At 42.1% G+C, this 20,094-nt stretch overlaps 2 protein-coding genes across 3 annotated transcripts in view; one reads left to right on the forward strand and one right to left on the reverse strand.

Annotated features, from left to right (window-relative positions):
- COMMD8 (COMM domain containing 8) overlaps positions 1–20,094 on the forward strand; it is a 43,838-nt gene that overhangs the window by 20,207 nt on the left and 3,537 nt on the right. The gene's annotated exons all lie outside the window — the stretch shown is intronic.
- The window catches only part of GABRB1 (gamma-aminobutyric acid type A receptor subunit beta1), a 262,957-nt gene continuing 252,263 nt past the window's right edge, over positions 9,401–20,094 (reverse strand). For both annotated transcript variants that reach the window (XM_074951464.1, XM_074951463.1), the window contains exon 10: positions 9,401–10,145. In XM_074951464.1, coding sequence (XP_074807565.1) covers positions 9,798–10,145 — 348 coding nt within the window. In that variant the 3' untranslated portion in view covers positions 9,401–9,797. The remainder of the gene's footprint in view (positions 10,146–20,094) is intronic.

Genomic DNA, 20,094 nt, shown 5'->3' on the forward strand with positions numbered 1-20,094 from the left:
ACATAGCTGATAGTAGGAGTTTATAAGAAAGAAATGCTGGAGGGTGTGGTGGAAATGATATCTGCTCTTTTAATAGAAGGCAAATGCCTACTGTTTGTTACTAATGTTTGCAATCTGGGACTCAATGGATTTGTGGCTGCTTCTAGATGTCCAGATTACAATGGTGACCCAGAGGGCTTTTTTCCTTCCTTGGTTGGTGAGGAAGTTGCAACTCCTTCCTAATGGGGACTTTGATGTAGTAATTACTTTATCAACTCTAGATGGGATTTTTGGAATGTGGTCTACCTGGGCCTATCCTTGAAGACCACTGGGAAACTTCAGTTAGTGCAGATTCTGTCTGCTTGCTCACTTTAAATGTTTTGTGTATGGAGCACCTTACACCTGAGTGCCACAGAATGCATTGTCATCTTCCAGTTTATTTCCAGGTGCAATTTAAGGTGTTGAGTTAGATTTATGGTTTGAGTCCTGTGTATCCTGCAAACTTCCTATCTCTTCATGCTCCCCTCATGCCCTGGGCCCGGCAGTTCAGATTAGCTGAGTCACTTGATCTCATATTGCCTAGATTTGATTGTCTTTGAGGCTGGAGACACAGGGTGTCTTCAGCAATGGGCTCTCCACTGGAATTCGTTTTCTCTTCTTGGTTTGAAAGATCTGAAAAATGACTTTCAGAGCATGTTGTAAGGCCTAACTCAGGCCTTTTGAGGGGTGGATTGGTATCACAGACTAATTTTTTGTGGTGGTTGATGAATCAATTTATGTGAATTTATAGTCATTATGTACATGCAGTTGGAGGTCGTGCTCGGTATGTTATCAACAGAGAAAATTCTGTTTTGTCTTTTTGATATGTATTTCACATGTATTACGGAATGTCGTCTTTGTTTAACATGTATTGGGACAAATTCTGTAATATTTATATCCCTTGCAACACCACTGAGCACTGTGAAAGTCAGCACAGTTTTTGGCCCATTTAATGTATGATGATACAAGAGGGTGAATAGCGCATAGAGCCAGACCTTGGTTGTGTTTCACAGACACAGCTGCACCTGAGTCCTGGCGTGGAGGTGTAACTGCCCAAGGAGGAGTGCAGCCACTGAGCCACCTTGTTACAAGGCCCAGGATGTGCTCCCCCTTGTGCCTAGCAATATGAGGCCTGTCATTGTGATGAATGACTGTGGGAGATAGTTTCACGCAGCTGTATTTTATGGAATGCAAAGACTGTTATCATGTCATCCCTGAGGGTGTGTAAAGAGGGGTAGATAGGCCTCTTGTGTGTGCCTGCCCCCTTGCCCACCCACAGAAGATCAGACACAAGCTGGCACATATTAGCCAGCTTACAGCTACATAGGACAGCTCTATTTTATTTAGAACTTTAAAATATATGTTTTAAAACAGCATTGATTGGGCAATTCTTATGTTTCTTAATAAGAGATTCTTGCCTTTTTAAAATCATGTACCCTTGCTTTGCTTAGCTTGAACATGTTGAGGAACTTTTATATGGCAAGATGCTACTTTCCATGGCAAAAATGGGATGTAAATGACTGGAGAAGGGTGTTGGATCCTTAAACTTGACTCTCTCGCTCTTTCATTCACACACCTTTTTCTCAGCTCTGCACTTCATGGTTCAAAGTCACAGAATTCCAGAATTTTGCACAATAGTGTCTTTCATACTTTGTTTTTGCATCCCTGTCTCTTTTCCTAACAAGAACTGGACATATTCACAGAGTGGCCCTGTGTTATGTGGTGGTTGTATTTGAATGTTTGCTATCATGCGGCTCATTTAACCATTCACAAGTTCTATGAGCTTTAAATTTTTACAAAGTTCAGGTGGTTTTGTAAGTCCATTAATACCACAAAACTTAATTCACTGAAGCTGGAGCTTAATCTTGGTCATCTCGTTAGGGTTGCCTCCTGGCTGCTTTTTGTATTGACTTCATGGTGAAAAAATTTGATGTGCCCTTTTTTTCACTTGGGATACATCAGTTTGCTCTTCAATTCACAGCCTTGTGGCCTGCACTGCAGAGCTGTGTTAGGATAAGATAAGAAAATATCATAAAAATACACATTTGTGTTATTTTTTGGTGTAAAATGGTTCTCTAAAACATTTTAGCAATAATTAGCTATAGTCGGCCTTAGGACTCTTTTTGTTGAGGGGAAGGGGAGTTGGTGACCAGTGGCCAGTTTCTGTTGGTTGTGGCGGGTAGTTGCTATTTTTTCCGCTTGTCAGAGGCGGCAACCTGGGTCTGGTTCATGGGAGCAAAAACCTGAATAATTTCTGATTAAATATTTGTATTAACAACAAAAAGCATGAATGCTTCCCTGCCTTAGGGGGTGCTGGTGGGGAGGAGGACTCTGAGGTTACTCTCAGAGAGAGTTCCCCAAATCATCCTGGGGAAGGGTAGAGTTTGCCTTCTTAGGTCCTTTGACAGGTGGATGAGGCTTTCTTCCGGCAACTCGCAGAAGCTACTAGATCGCACGCCCTGGTTCTCATGGGTGACTTTAATTTTCCTGATATTTGCTGGGAGAGCAATACAGCGGTGCATAGACAATCCAGGAAGTTTTTGGAAAGCGTAGGGGACAATTTCCTGGTGCAAGTGCTAGACGAGCCAACTAGGGGGGGAGCTTTTCTTGACCTGCTGCTCACAAACAGGGAAGAATTAGTGGGGGAAGCAAAAGTGGACAGGAATCTGGGAGGCAGTGACCATGAGTTGGTTGAGTTCAGAATCCTGACGCAGGGAAGAAAGGTAAGCAGCAGGATACGGACCCTGGACTTCAGGAAAGCAGACTTCGACTCCCTCAGGGAGCGGATGGGTAGGATCCCCTGGGGGACTAACATGAAGGGGAAAGGAGTCCAGGAGAGCTGGCTGTATTTCAAGGAATCCCTGTTGAGGTTACAGGGACAAACTATCCCGATGAGTCGAAAGAATAGTAAATATGGCAGGCGACCAGCTTGGCTTAATGGTGAAATCCTAGCGGATCTTAAACATAAAAAAGAAGCTTACAAGAAGTGGAAGGTTGGACATATGACCAGGGAAGAGTATAAAAATATTGCTCGGGCATGTAGGAATGAAATCAGGAGGGCCAAATCGCACCTGGAACTGCAGCTAGCAAGAGATGTCAAGAGTAACAAGAAGGGTTTCTTCAGGTATGTTGGCAACAAGAAGAAAGCCAAGGAAAGTGTGGACTCCTTACTGAATGAGGGAGGCAACCTAGTGACAGAGGATGTGGAAAAAGCTAATGTGCTCAATGCTTTTTTTGCCTCTGTCTTCACTAACAAGGACAGCTGCCAGACTGCTGCGCTGGGCATCGCAACATGGGGAGTAGATGGCCAGCCCTCTGTGGAGAAAGAGGTGGTTAGGGACTATTTAGAAAAGCTGGACGTGCACAAGTCCATGGGGCCGGACGAGTTGCATCCGAGAGTGCTAAAGGAATTGGCGGATGTGATTGCAGAGCCATTGGCCATTATCTTTGAAAACTCGTGGCGAACGGGGGAAGTCCCAGATGACTGGAAAAAGGCTAATGTAGTGCCAATCTTTAAAAAAGGGAAGAAGGAGGATCCTGGGAACTACAGGCCAGTCAGCCTCACCTCAGTCCCCGGAAAAATCGTGGAGCAGGTCCTCAAGGAATCAATCCTGAAGCACTTACACGAGAAGAAAGTGATCAGGAACAGTCAGCATGGATTCACCAAGGGTAGGTCATGCCTGACTAATCTAATAGCCTTCTATGATGAGATTACTGATTCTGTGGATGAAGGGAAAGCAGTGGATGTATTGTTTCTTGACTTTAGCAAAGCTTTTGACACGGTCTCCCACAGTATTCTTGTCAGCAAGTTAAAGAAGTATGGGCTGGATGAATGCACTATAAGGTGGGTAGAAAGTTGGCTAGATTGTCAGGCTCAACGGGTAGTGATCAATGGCTCCATGTCTAGTTGGCAGCCGGTGTCAAGTGGAGTGCCCCAGGGGTCGGTCCTGGGGCCGGTTTTGTTCAATATCTTCATAAATGATCTGGAGGATGGTGTGGATTGCACCCTCAGCAAATTTGCGGATGATACTAAACTGGGAGGAGTGGTAGATACGCTGGAGGGCAGGGATAGGATACAGAGGGACCTAGACAAATTGGAGGATTGGGCCAAGAGAAACCTGATGCGGTTCAATAAGGATAAGTGCAGGGTCCTGCACTTAGGACGGAAGAACCCAATGCACAGCTACAGACGAGGGACCGAATGGCTAGGCAGCAGTTCTGCGGAAAAGGACCTAGGGGTTACAGTGGACGAGAAGCTGGATATGAGTCAGCAGTGTGCCCTTGTTGCCAAAAGGCCAATGGCATTTTGGGATGTATAAGTAGGGGCATAGCGAGCAGATCGAGGGACGTGATCGTTCCCCTCTATTCAACATTGGTGAGGCCTCATCTGGAGTACTGTGTCCAGTTTTGGGCCCCACACTACAAGAAGGATGTGGATAAATTGGAGAGAGTCCAGCGAAGGGCAACAAAAATGATTAGGGGTCTGGAACACATGACTTATGAGGAGAGGCTGAGGGAACTGGGATTGTTTAGTCTGCAGAAGAGAAGAATGAGGGGGGATTTGATAGCTGCTTTCAACTACCTGAGAGGTGGTTCCAGAGAGGATGGTTCTAGACTATTCTCAGTGGTAGAAGAGGACAGGACAAGGAGTAATGGTCTCAAGTTGCAGTGGGGGAGGTTTAGGTTGGATATTAGGAAAAACTTTTTCACTAGGAGGGTGGTGAAACACTGGAATGCGTTACCTATGGAGGTGGTAGAATCTCCTTCCTTGGAAGTTTTTAAGGTCAGGCTTGACAAAGCCTTGGCTGGGATGATTTGATTGGGGATTGGTCCTGCTTTGAGCAGGGGGTTGGACTAGATGGCCTCCTGAGGTCCCTTCCAACCCTGATATTCTATGACTCTATGACAGGGTTACTGGCCGAGTGGATAGGAGGGGAGCTTGTATGTCTTAGTCCCTCATGACGTTCTCATAAACTAGGGAAATGTGGTCCGGATGAGATTACTATTAGGTGAGTGCATAACTGGCTGAAAGATCATACTCAAAGAATAGTGTTCAGTGGTTCACTGTCAGAGTGGGGTCTGTATTTATCAGAGTCCCACAGAGGTCTGTCCTGGGTCTCGTGGTAATTAATATCTTCATTAATGACTTGTATAATGGAGTGGAGAGAACGCTTATAAAATTTGCAGATGACACCAGGCTGGGAGGGGTTGCTAACCCTTTGGAGGACAGGATTAGAATTCACATTGACCTGTAGAAATGGGAGGATTGGTCTGAAATCGAGATGAAATTCATTAAAGAGAAGGGCAAAGTGCTACATTTAGGAAGGAAAAATCAAATGCACAACTACAAAATGGGGAATAATTGGAGGTAGTGCTACTGAAAAGGCTCTGGGGAGTATAGTGGATCGCAAATTGAATATGAGCCAACGGTGTGATGTAGTTGTGAAAAATGCAAATATCACTTTGGGGTGTATTAACAGCAGTGTTACATGTAAAACATGGGACGTAATTGTACCACTCTACTCAGCAGTGGTGAAGCCTCAGCTGGAATATTACCTTGTAGTTCTGGGTGCCACACACTAAAACAGATGCGGACAAATTAGAGAGAGTCCAGAGGAGAGCAATAAAAATGATAAAATGTTTGGAAAACCTGACTTATGAGGAAAGGTTAAAAAACCCAGCATGTTTAATCTTGAGGAAAGACGATTTAGAGGGGACCTGATAAATCTTCAAATACGTTAAAGGCAGTTATAAAGAAGGATGATGATTAATTGTTCTCCAGGTCCACAGAAGGTAGGATAAGAAATAATGGGCTTAATCTGTGGCAAGGGAGATTTCAGGTTAGATATTAGGAAAAACTTGCTAACTATAAGGGTAGTTAAGCACTGGAATAGGTTTCCAAGGGAGGTTGTGGAATCCCCATCACTGGAGGTTTTTAGAAAGAGGTTTGACTGGGATCGTCTAGGTTTACTTGGTTCTGCCTCCATGCAGGGTGCTGGACATGATGAGCAATCAAGGTCCCTTCCAGCCCTACATTTCTAATATTCTGTGTGCCAGGATGTTACAAAACATAGTGTGTTGTATTCAAAAGAAAGGTAGCCTATAGAAAGTAGAGAATGAAATCTGAGGTGTTTGGAAATGGCAAGTAGCAGTTGCTGATAACTCCTACTTGTAGTAGGTTCAGTACATGGGGGAGGGATAGCTCAGTGGTTTGAGCATTGGCCTGCTAAACCCAGGATTGTGAGTTCAGTCCTTGAGGGGGGCCATTTAGGGATCTGGGCCAAAAATTGGAGATTGGCCCTGCTTTGAGCAGGGGGTTGGACTAGTTGACCTCCTGAGGTCCCTTCCAACCCTGATATTGTATGATTCTATGTTTGTCTGATTCGAACACCACGCACTATTCAGTGGTGCATTGTTCTGTGCATTTTGAATTTACAGGAAAAGCCGTGTTTTATCACTCTGTACCTCAGCTTAACTCAAACATTTTTGAGACAGAAAAATCCCATGTCGTTTATAACACATAATTTTTCTGTGTTTTGTATGCCTTGTTGATGGAATGTTATCACATCCCAAAGAATTCTTGTTACTTACTATGAAAATTGTCTTTAGCAAAACAGCCTGCAAACCTGGTAATGGCTAAAGTCTGTAATTTTGGGTGAAAGGAAGCACTCTATGCGGATTTTCATTTCAGATTGCTAGCACAGTGCAAGCTTTCACTGTTTAAAAAAAAATCTGGAGTCATTTTAGGCTGGGGGGCTGACTACAGAGTTCATATTTATGATCAGAAGTGACATTTTGATTTGGGCTGCATTTATCTTGAACAATATCAATTTGCACAAAATGTCAGGTTTTACTGGATTGCATCCTTTTTTTTTAGTCTTGTGAGTGTTTTGCTGTAAAAACTGCAATAAACTCAGCAAAGCTCTTCTGTTGCAATTTCCACACCAGTAGTAACTAGTCTGGGCCCTCCACAGTTAGGACTTTTACTTTCAGAGATTCCATTAAATGTAGGGTTGCCAATTTTCTAATTGCACAAACCAAACACCCTAGCCCTGCCCCTTCTCCAAGGCCCTGTCCCCCGTTCACTACATTCACCTTCCCTCGGTGGCTCACTCTCCCTCACCTTCACTCACTTTCACTGGGCTGTGGCACAGCTTTGGGGTGCAGGGGAAGATCCGGGCTGGGGGGTGGGGCCAAGGGATTCAGAGTGCAGGAGGGGGCTGCGGGTTGAGACAGGGGGTTGCGGTGTTGCAGGGGGTGCAGCTCTGGGGTGGGGCCAGGGCTGAGGGGTTTAGGGTATGGGAGGGGGCTCCAGGTTTGGGGGGGCTCAGGGCTGGGTTTGGGGCTTGGGGTTGGGGTGCGGGCTTACCTTGGGTGGCTCCTGGTCTGCAGCGCAGCGAGGCTAAGTCAGGCTCCCTACCTATCCTGGCACTGCGCTGTGCCCCAGAAGTGGCCAGTAGGTCTGGCTCCTGGGCAGGGGGGCCACAATGCTTCGTGTGCTGCTCTCGCCTGCAAGCACCACCCCCCAGCTCCCGTTGGCTGTGGTTCTCAGGCAGTGGGAGTGCGGAGCTGGTGCTAGGGGTGGGTGCAGCACGTGGAGCCCCGTGGCCCCCCTGCCTAGGGAGCTGAAGCTGCTGGCCTCTTCTAGGGCGCAGCGTGGTGGTAGGACGGGTAGAGACTAGCCTGCTTTACACCCGCAGCACCGCCAACCGGACTTTTAACAGCCCAGTTGGTGGTGCTGACCGGAGCCGCCAGGGTCCCTTTTTGACCAGGCGTTCTGTTTGAAAACCGGACACCTAGCAACCCTAATGACATGTTCTGCTTTTTTGTGGTTGATGGGTAAGATCTATGTTTGGGGTGTGATATTGTGCTGCACCTCTCAGAAGTCACAACAAAGAAGACGCAGTCCAGGAGGACTGATTGCAAAGGTGACTTTAGGCCACCTCTGTGCTTGGAATTTGGGGTGCTCTGGGGTTGGAGTAGCCTCAAGGGCTTCTCTAACTTAGTGCCACCTTAAGTGGCTGTCTGTGGGCTGCTCCACAGCCCAGAATTACTCTAGCATAGCAGGCTATGGACACTTCTGCCTCTGATGTGACCCTTTTCTGTCCCATAGTCTATGGCTGTGTTTAACCCCATATCTCTCCTGCAGCTGGGGAATTCCTCAGAGAGCCCTTTATGACTCCTTTATGCTGCTAGAGTGGAGGAAAGGGCCACAGGAGCCTGTTCTCTGAGTTGGAAGAAGGGTCAATCCTTAGGATGAATGTCAAAAAATAACTTTTAGATTGCCTTGTCATTAACGACAAAACGATACTAAATGACATAATGTCAACCGGCGGGAAGGGCACCAAATTCAGAATACGAATCCATTCCAGTTCAATGGAGATCAGTTATGAAAGCTTTTAGCTGGCTCCTGTTAAGGGTCATCTTTGTTAGCCACCTACTTTTTAACTACCTGTGGTATTTATCTCAATATTTGTTTTTATTAGTATGAACGGCAGTTGACATATTCTTCATAGTTATGCAGCATTGTTCAGCCTGTGCATCTTGCTTTCCTAAAAACTTGATGAAATTTTTCCATCACAAAAAGAAGATTAACCTACATTGTCCTCCTGAAGTAGAGCTGTTGTACTAAGCAGCCAAGTAAAATAAGTGGAAAAATATGAAGCAATCCCTAAATTAAAGGGAGAGATGAGAGAGAAGGCAAAATCCCCCTCAGTTTAGACTATTCCTTAGTAAAATGGTTAGTAACTACCTAGAATTAATCCATTTAATATTTTTTTAATACAAACTTCCAAATTACAAAATGTTGTTTTCAGTTCTCTACTTCACTCCTTCATGGAAATAACAGAATTCCAGGTAAGATCAGATCAGCCATTTGCCTGATAGAATTTCAATGGGATTTGAGCCAGGAGTGGTGGAAGCTCCCTATAAGTGAAGAGCCACTGGTGCCTGTACCATGGTCCCACCCCCGCGCTGCCTCTTCCCCCCCCTCCAGGCCCCGCCCCAACTCCGCCTCTTCCCCCTGAAACCCCTCCCCCCATCACTTGCCCTTACAGCCAGTAAAAAGTGGGAGGGCATAGCCCTCCCACTTTTAAAATGATGGAGCTAGGGGCCTCTGGCCCCCGGTTCCAGTGACCCTGATTTGGGCACTTAGCTCCCTTCTGCTCCTTTGAAAATTCTAGCTTTATGGAAAATTGATAGCTGGGACTTATGTACCCTTGACTGGTACTTCCTGCAAACATTGTCAAAGGCCAGCGCTAGCATAAGTACTCACTTTTGAACAGTACTTTATGTAAATTAGACATAGTCTTTATAACAGGTATTTTTCCACGTGTCTTTGAGTCCTGTTTATGCTGGAAAGCTGTAGCTTGTCAAGTGCCCGATTTGAGACACTATACAGCCTTGTTTGACAAGTGTTATTCTACCAGAATGTGGTGGAAAAAAGACAGTCTTTTATTTAACTTAAAAAATCCAGATTAAAAAAAGTAGGAAAATATCATGGAAGATACACAATTTTTTTGGATAAGTAAAGAAATAGCGCTTATTTCCTTGTTGAAGATGCTCTTTAAGAACAGATCTCAAATAACAGTATGCTGGAGTAGACACTGTACTCTTCTGAAGTGAACATGGCTAAATGTTTTTGTTTTTTTTAAACAAGAACTGTTCAATGGCTGCGTATCTTACCTTGGAAATGTAGCATTATGGCTACTGCAGTCCTTGAGAGTTAACAAAATGAAGGGAAGAAAATAAGTCTAGCAATGAGATGATAGGTGCATACATTAGTGGACATAGTAAAGCCAATAAACTACATTGAAAATAATAAATGTGATAGGAAAGACCATCCTTGACCATTTGTCTATAGAATTAACATCTGTCAGATCTGGAATTTTGACTCTGAGCTGTGATGCTCTTCTCCGTAAGCGCCCCTTTTTATGAACCATATGCCTGTCCAACATGCTTCTGCTGTAGAGTTCTCTGCTTGATATGGGTCTTCTGTACTGGATGCTGGCACTGTCATATGAATACATGGTGGCTTTTGGGTCACTGATACCTGTGAACACTTCTGAGCTGCTGATCTCATTTCTTAATTCCAGAGTTGTAAGAAGAATGTTTCCATGGGCATCAACCTGTGGCAAGAAAGGAATGTAGTTTAGATAATTTATCTAGTTAGTTATCATTGCATCAGCATATTTTTTTTCCTCTTGCAAATCTCACTTGATTTTACAAATGAGGAAGCTGCTTCAGGAAGGGTAGAACATCAGTACGATTAAAGATAATAAGTATTACCTGAAGATATTGCTACTGTTCCCCATCTGCCTGATGCTAAAGATGAAATTAATTGTTTAGTGGTTAAATATATTTTATCATGAGACGGTATCTTGGTTTGGGGATTACTTCATTCAATTATAGGGCACAGTTGCTCCCCTTTCTAAAATTCTCCTAGTTTTACCTTTAAGGCTCAATCTTTGTTATAAAAATGTGACATCCACTTAACAAAGGGTGTCAGGTCATGCTGACATTGTCATGTACTTATGCTGAACATATAATTTTTCTGTTTTTTTGTTTGTTTTACAGTTTCAGGGCTGTGTACTCATTTCTAAAACTTACTGTTGCTATGGTTCATGACAGTGGGCTTCCTTCCCAAGAAAAATGTCCCAGGCTATGGATGTGTCTTATCAACCTGCTCCAGCAGAATGCATATTAGCCATCTTTTGTAGTGATAGAAATAAGTATAAATGTATATTGTCCTGCATAGATTTAAAGTCTGGGTATTAAAATACATAGGCTGCCAATGTATGGGTAGAAGAGGCAGGTGAGCTGTTTTTTAGCAAAGAGTTTATTCTATGTGTGAATTAGTGTGAACAAACTTCAGTTTTGTTTTACAAATGTACTAAAATGTTCAATGGATGCTTAATGTGGATGCATTTCAACCTGTTCCTGAATTAGTTGTTTCAACTATATTTTCACTTATTTGATATTCATTATTTATGCTGTTATGATTGGTCACTTACAGTACATAGCATTGTTGCTGCCCCTGATTAGGTGACCCAAAATTTACAAATGGAGTTAGCACTTCTGGAACAAATAACAAATACTACAGCCGTGTATGCATCTCAGAACCCTTGTTCATGTTGGTAACATAGTCCTTTGCAAGCTACCTCCCAACCTGGCTGTGAATGAAAAGCAAACAAAAAGGAGTGCAGCTCGGCCAAATTGAATAGTTGATTTTATATTCACTAAAATGGTCACAAATGACACCCTCCCCCACTCTTCACCCTTCTCAAATTTGCATGTACTCCTGAGTGGTAAAACTTCTATTGGTGTAGGAATGCTTTTGGCCTCTCCAGGATAATGTCCTAATTTTGGAAAGTGTTAGGAATATAAATATTTGAGAAATCTCCTATAATAGTTCATATTAGACAAAGAATCATTCTAGGATTGCCAACTTTGCAATATTTAAAAACCAGACACTCCAGCAGGAGTGCCAGAACCTCCCCTGCCCCGCACCTTCCCCCTGAGGACAAGGCCCCACTCCTGTCCCACACCTTCTCCCCAAAGCCCTGCCCCCTGTTTGCTCCTCTTTCCACCTCCTTCCATTGCTTACTGCTTTTACCCTCTCCCCACTCCCTGTGTGGGTCAGGATGGACTTGCCTGCAGAGCCGGGGCTGGGAGCTGCAGCTGCCCAGTGCAGGTAGGAAGCAGCCTTGGCTAAGTAGGGACTGGCGAGGGTGATGACTCAGCCCCTCCCTGCTTCTCCCACCTGCAGTAACCGGACTTTGGGTGTCCAGTCAGTAGATCTGACCAGACACCAGCAGGTCCCCTTTTCGACCAGATTTTTCGGTCAAAAACTGGTCACCCTAATTCATTCAGGAAATAGACATCAGACATACGATTTTTGAAATCTCTTCTTTCAGTTTTGAGTATCAAAGCTATTCTCTTACCACTGATTGAACAGGGACCCAACCTACATTGTTTCCTTGGAACACTCAGAAACTCATTTCTTCAATTTCTACAGGTCACTCCAATATTTGTAAAGATTAGGGCAGAGGCTCCCAAACTGGTCAGTGGACTACTGGTGATCTGTAGAGCAACATCTGGTGGTCTGCAGAGAACTGGCTGGTCACTTAGGGCCTGGCCTTCAGTGGGAGTCTTATCATTGACGCCAGTAGGTAATGGGATTAGGTCTACAGTGTTGGGTTTGCTTGTTTCCAGTCATTAAAATATGACAAAATACATTAAATATATCCTTAATATTATTTTTCCGTGATAGCAATTGCTGTAGTTGCTACCGGAATGTCATGCAGTTGTGAATCAGTGCACAGTCTGCAGAGTAATAAATGGCAAGGAAAGGTGTCCCCAAGAAAACCTTTATTTTTTTTATTTTTATTTTTTTTAATGTGTGGGCCTCACAATGGAAAGGTCAGCGAACCTCTGTATTAGGAACTTCAAACAACTCTTAGGAAATACCAGTTGCACAAAGAGGCTATCAGTTCTTGCATTATTTCTAAGTAATGGATGCTGTTCTCACAGTTTTTTTTCCTTTAGATCCTCCTCCTAGACTTTTCTAACATGTTAAAATACAATTTTAAAGCTTACATTCAATAGTTGATCCTGTTGCATGTAGCTATAGATTATGATTTTATCACTATTTGAAGAATATTGCCAGAGTGAAACTCTCTTCCAGTGTCATGCTAAGTTATTTGTTCATGTTGTAATCATCTCAAGGCAAGACTGTCATGATTTTTTTTCCTAGCTGGAGTGCAGTATTTGATAAATCCACAGGATGCAATTACGGCTGAATGGCTACTTTCTAGCTTCAAATTATTATGGCATGTCATCCCCCATCCCTCCTCTTCTTCTGCATTGACTTCCCATCTTGTTTCATAGTCAACTTAAAATACTTGACTTTTAAAAGACCCAAGGACTTGAGATCTTCATACAATACAAGTTTAGGGACCTCGAGAGCTCCCTGTACTGAGGCAGGACCAAGTAAACCTAGATCATCCCTGACAGGTGTTTTTTCAACCCATTCTTAAAAACCTCCATGTGGAGGATTCCACAACCTTCCTTGGTAGCCTATTCCAGTGTTTAAGTACCAGTATAGTTAGACCATAGATATCTAACCTACATCTCCCTTGTTGCAGATTAAGCCCATTACTTCTTGTCCTACCCGACTTTAAGCCATAAAGTTACCATAAAGAATTGGAAGTTTCGGATTCTGTTTTTCTTCATGGAATTTCTTGAAGGAGGAAAGAGATGCAAATATCAGAGAAGGAAGAATCCACCAAAAGCGAAAAATGGTTATGTCTGGAGTTAAGGAAATGTCATCCAGAAATTACTTTATTTCAATAAATCCATTATAAATGTAAAAGAGTAAAAAAAAATTAGGGTATGGATAGTTCAGGCAAGAATTCTGTGTATTTAGTAGTTTAAAAAAGAAGTGATTTTTAAATGATTACAATTAGGAGCCAATTTTGGAACTGTGAAGAGAGACCGTATAGTAATGATATAGGGGAGAGCGAAGAGGAGGGAAAGGGCTATATCATTCTATTAGTCCACAGTGCTGTTAGCTTGTCTCATTTAATTAAGTATTTTAAACATCTTTTCAAAGGAGGTATTGAATTTTCTTTGCATAATTTTTTCCAACTGAGAAGTAATATTTTTGCCTGTTCTTCAAAAACCAATAAGAGGCTCTAGTTGCCATTAACAGTTGTTTATCAACATAAATAAAGATGAAACCCAGCAGCATCCGCCATAAGTAAAGAAGAAATTATAAGAAAAATGCCACATCCTCCCTAACAATTACTCCTGTAACAACTTCTCCTGAGAATCCTCCATAAAAATGATGGGCTTTTCCCTGAAGGGCAACATGTTCTGGCTGTATCAGACCAAGTTAAGGAGTGAATTGCAAATTCAGAACACAGTTACATAGAGAATGATCTGCCACTAGCTCCCTCTGTTTTTACTAGAGGAGCCTTCTGCTTCAGAGTCACCACTAACTGCAGTGGTATGGCATGGAGAGTGAAGCAGTCTCTCAGACAGGTTCTAGGACATGTAGGGCTTCGTTCCTGTAAGGCAAAACCAACACTTAAGTGAGCTGTAGCTCACGAAAGCTTATGCTCAAATAAATTAGTTAGTCTCTAAGGTGCCACAAGTACTCCTTTTCTTTTTGCGAATACAGACTAACACGGCTGTTACTCTGAAACTTCATCTAGAAATTCACAAAAAGCTAGTCCAGATCATGAAGCACCAGTGTGATATGCCTGCAGCCAGATATTCTGCTTAACAACCAGGCTGTCTCATCCTACTCCAACTTCAGCTTCTGAACAGGTTTCAGAAAAAGCCCCTAGCTGAGCACATTGCAGAAATCTAGCCTTCAGGTGACACAGTAGCAAGGTATGTTTGAAATATCATAAGTTGTAACTTCCTGGTCAGATGCAAATGATGAAAGGCTGTCTTGGTTGCTGATCATCCAACCATAATTGGAAATTTAATCAGACTCCCAAGTTGTGAAGACAAGCGATAAGTGGTGTACAACCACACTCAATAAAAGGGGAAGGTACAACCTTTACTATATCTTCCACTTCCTTCCACTAGCCCTCCGTCACTTCTGTTTTATCTGGATTTAGCGTCATCCATCCAGTTGTTTGTCATCCGTGCCCCAGTCTCAACCAGAGGCTGAGGAAAGCAATCTGCATCATTTGAATGAGAAAAGGTACAGCTGAGTGTCATCTGCAAACTGATGACACTAAAACCCATGCAAGGTACTTTCAGTCAAAAAGGAAGATAAAGCCCCTGTCCCAAGGAGCTAAGAGTCTGACTGAGAACTAGACACAAGAAAATCTTTGGAGGGAGGAAAAATGTGACTGTATATTAAACTGGGAAATAAAGTCTCACAGGGCTTGTGAAGGAGCTGAATATATCTCATGGCTGTTTGTTACTGTATAATCCTATGTGTAAATTAAGGGTTTTTGAGTTGTGTAATATAGAATCAGTTGCAACAGTAGTGTAAGCATCATTAAGTTACTCTATTATAGCTTCTCCTTATAAAGACAAATAACTCGTAAGTGCTTACAATTTAAATTGATTCACATGGATGCTTCCTTGTAAACTAATATACACTCACAGTTTATTGCAAGCCAAGTGCCATATGAATTGGTGCTTTAATTTAAGTGTTATGATCCTGTTACATTTTTAAATGAGTTTTTAAATCATTTTAAGCTTGCTGATTTGAATAATCAGCAAAGCAATTCACCACCTTAGAATTATAGGTTTTACAGTTCATAGCAAAGTGTTTATGATCTCTAAGAAAAATATCCAAAAGAGAAGCAAACTAGTTCATATATATATATATATATATATGATCTCTAAGAAAAATATCCAAAAGAGAAGCAAACTAGTTCATATATATATATATATATATATATATATATTCATATATATATATATATATATATATATATATATATATTCATATATATATATATATATATATATATATATATATATATATATATATATATATAATATTCTCTGATCAAATGATATGGAACTAGGTTTTCAGAGGATTTGACCCCTGTGTCTTTAATAGTCATTTCAGGGTGTACTAAACTTCAGATCAAAATACTGCTTTTTAAAAATCAAAAGTATAACAGATGTTTAATTACTGAGGCATAACAAGAATCTTGAAAAAATAGGCAACTGCCAAAAGAAATCTCCAAAAGAGACTTGTTTGCAGAACTGTCATCCCTGACTACAGAGAGAATCTTTTATTTAAAAATGTCTTAGCTCAGACACTCTGCTTCCGTCCCCAGACCTGAAGAAGAGCTCTGTGTAGCTCAAAAGCTTGTACCTTCCACCAACAGAAGTTGATCCAATAAAAGATATTACCTCAACCACCTGGTCTCTCTCATATTCTGGGACCAACATGGCTACAGCGACACTGCAGACAATCTCTGACTACATTAATTTTAGATGCAAATATCTGTTATAAATTTCAAATTAAAACTATGTAGATTTAGTGTTTCTTTAAAAAATAAATAATTAAAAAATCTTACCACCACCCAGACCTAACTCTGGACAACAGTTGGTTGTGCCTGGGGTAATGTGCTGTCCCAAGAGCAGCCTAGGAAGCAGATTCTGACTTGGTCACAATCTGCCTTTCAATTTTGGGGAACACATCCCAGCCCTATACCTAGTGCAGATTACATCCCCTGGTGCACAGGCACATTTGTGTTGGCCGGAATATTAGAGGTTGTGGGGATGCAACCAAGGCTCTGCCCACTCCATGTTTCTGCCTGCCCACTCTTCACCCACTTCCAAGAGAGAGTGAGTACACCCGACTCCCTTACTCTCCTAAATGGATACACAGGATGCACCATGACCTGCCTCACAATGCATATTACTAGTTTGGATTAACCCCCAATATAACCTTTCAGATATACTCCTGGTGATCTATAAGTAGAATAGAATGCTATCTAGGGAGAGAAATATTGCCGTTACCCTTTACAAGCATTTTGACTTCACACATACTCAACCTTGGAAATGTTAGCCAGGATTTTAAAGTGATGCTTGCCTTGCAGAGAAACCTCTTTTGGGGATTTCTTTAAGGCATCTCAAATTGGGACATCCAAAATCACCAGTCATGTCTGAAAATCAAGCTGTGTAGAGTGATGGATGTCTGACATTTTGCTTAGTGAATTACATGCAACTTTGCCCATTTAGGAATGAATGTAAACTAAATAATTTCCTACAGTAAGCCAAGGACATTTGCATAAGTCCTTACATCTAGAACATACATACAGATCTGTAATTTTACTTCTGTGAGACGTCTCAATGACTTCATTGGGACTCTCTGTGTGTAAGCATGTGCAGGATGGGATCCAGATAGAGAGTGATTGGTCCTATGATTAAAGGATAGGACTGACAGTCAGGAGAGATGGGTCAGTCTTGGAGTTACCTTGGGTAAACTCTGAGTCTTAGTTTCACCATCTATAAAATGGGGATAATAATGCCCTATGCAGTGATAATCTGAACCTAAATTAACTTTTGTAAGTCACTGTGCAAGCCTCTGGTGACAGTGGCTATGGAAATGTAAAGTATAGTTACACTGTTGGGCTGTTATCTGAAGATGACCTAAATGGTTTATAGGAGAATTATAAAATGTGATTGAGCTGATCTCTTGTTAATCAACTAGCCTTTCTAAAAAAAAATAAAAAATAAAAGTTTAAATATCCTTCACATTTCAGACAAATGACGTAGTTTACATTGAACATTTCTTTATAGTGAAAACCAGGGATTCCTCTACATCCCCACCTGAATTTCCCCAACACCCCCCCTCCCAGGTTTGTGAACTAGTTACATGCAGTGTTGCCAATTAGTGATTGTTTAGACATTTGAATTGAAATTGAAACATTAATACACACTTTAAAAACATATAAAGTGTATGATAAAATACGTGTATCTGAAAAAGTGTGATAGATTTGAAAAGTATTAACATAGACTAGCTTCCTTATACAGCTGTTGTTTTTTATAACCATGTCAGTGCATTCATTTTGGCAATGCTGGCCAACCTAATAACTTCAAATTATGATTTGTAAGCAAAGTCTAAATGAGCTCTCCCCCTCAGTTAGTGATAAGCTGGCAGCTGGGGGGAAAGGCATCAGGACCAGATTGTATTTACATTCACACCTAATCTACCTAGGTATCCAGCAAACGGAGCTGTGTTACCCAAGTGATAGATTTTGGCTGGGGTTGGGTTACAAATCGCTTGAATGTGGGGGGTGATGAAATGTTGTTCTTATTGTATGAGTAAAGGGCAGTAGAACTGTACTTAGCCTGTGCTGACTGAGGGCATCAAGAGAGAGGGTGAGGGCAGGTGTTTTGCTTGATGGTCTGCCTGAGTCGCAATTACTATTTGACCTGCCCCTCTCCACTGTTTAAAGACAGAGCTGGTTAGGCTCCATAGATAGTCTTTTGTTTTGTTAAGTGATCACTACAGCTGAAATCACTGATAATCAGGTCTCAGTGCTTAGACCTGCTGTGGGACAGTGTTTCTGTGGAAGAGACGGCCCAGTCTGCACTAGCAGCGAGGTTCCCCCACGGAGAGCTCAGCCAAAATCCCTGAGAGCTGGGTGGAACCTCAAGAGAGCAACTCGCAGAGGTCACAGTGGCAGGTGGCAGCAGAAGGTGACAGCGCATGGCCATTGGCAACAGAGCAATGGCGTGAATGAACAACAGTGGCCAGTGAACAGTGAGCAGCTGGAGGAACGAGCAAGGTGCCTTCTTGCCCCCCAACTGGGAGGTGAACTGATGTGAAAGCACCTCTGAACTCTGAGTCTCTATAGACCAAGGGCAACACTGGTGAGTGTTAATGAGGCTGTTAAGAATGCTGGAGACACAACACAGTTCATGCAAACAAACATGGCTGTGGCATCATACTTTCTATTTAAGCAAGAGATACCGCACACTACAAACTGGAGGCCAATGTTAAGTGCATTGTCACTTGTTCATCCTGAAGTTGAACACTGGTTCCAAACAAGACCAGCAAATGCTCACTATCTTTCTGCAAGGAAACTCAATTGACTGGCTAGAAGCATGTGGTACAACAGTGAAGAACTCTCTCACCACATTGAAAAAAATTTGCATACATGGCTGATGAATGCACTGATGCAAATGGGTATTAAGTCACTGTGTACATTATCTTGATGTCAGTGGTAGGCCAGTAGATGCATTTCTAGATGTTCAAGTTATGGAAGACACATTGGCTGCATCTGTGACAACCCACATCTTAGAAGAGTTAAATGCTTGTCAGTTGGACCCCAAACAGATGGCTGCTTGTGCATTTGATGGAGCTGCAAACTTCTCTGGAAGATATGGTGGAGTACAAGCTTTGCTCAGAGAAAAGTGTAACCCTAATCTCTCCTATACACACTGCAGAGGCCATCTACTCCAACCAGCACTAGTACAAGCTGCAGACTCTTCAAAAGACATTTAAAAAGCTATAAATTTAATTTCTTCATTATATTCTTTTTTCAGCAAGAGTCCAAAAAGACTGAATATCTTGGAAAATATAGAAGAGACACTGACTGAAGTTCAAATTTGTCCAACCTGGGAAAACCCTTTGGCTTTCTCATGAGCGATCCTTGGCTGTTGTCTTAAAAATTACTCCAAACGTTACTACTAGCTTTGGAAAGCATCTACCAAGATGGTATGGATCTAAGTAGTGAGGCTGGTGGATTACTTTTGCTCTTATGTTCAGAGACTACTATTGCCATTCTTTCTCTTGTAAGCGTACTGTTGAAACCACTTGGGTCATTAAACAATGCCATCCAGGCATCTGCTTCAACAGTAGTAGATCTTTGTCCAGCAGTAGAAGCTACATTTGGATCAATCAGAGAGCTATCCATTGAAAAAGTACTGGAAGAAGCAAAGACTTCAGTCCAGAAGTTGACCAATGAAGGCATTTATATTGAATCCTTAAGTGAAGAGGACAAGAAGTGTTTGTTAAGACAACTGAAAAAGTACACAGACTTGATTCTTAAAAATCTAAAACAGTGACTTCTAGATTCGACTCAACCTCTACATAGCTTTTACAGATCCCTGTCCTGTAAAACACCAACAGTTGAGTGGAATGAGGCACTACCAGTAATGGGGCTGCCATGTGCTCAGGACAGAATAGAGAATTTGAACAGAGTCGAATATCATATGAATGAATGAACGAATGAAGATTTGACTTCAACTTCTTTTTTATCATCACTAGTGGCTCGACCTGATCTTTATGCTATGTTTCCTGGGATGAAAGAAGTAGGAATTCATCTCTTGCTACTCCCAGTCACAGCAGCTACAGTTGAGCATTCTTATTCATCATTGAATAGAATTTTGTGTTCTGAAAGAAGTCGCCTTCTGCCTGATCATGTAAATGAACTAATGGGCATATCAATTGAAGGAATGGAAGTACTGGACACACGAGAAGCCACCAAAGATGAAAGCATTGCATTCAAGAAATTCATTAACAGAGTTGTGCAAAATTATAACAAGAAACCAAGAAGGATGTAGATGATGTACTTCATAGAA

Source organism: Natator depressus, chromosome 4 (genome assembly GCF_965152275.1).
Source record: "Natator depressus isolate rNatDep1 chromosome 4, rNatDep2.hap1, whole genome shotgun sequence".
Taxonomy (NCBI): Eukaryota; Metazoa; Chordata; order Testudines; family Cheloniidae; genus Natator; species Natator depressus.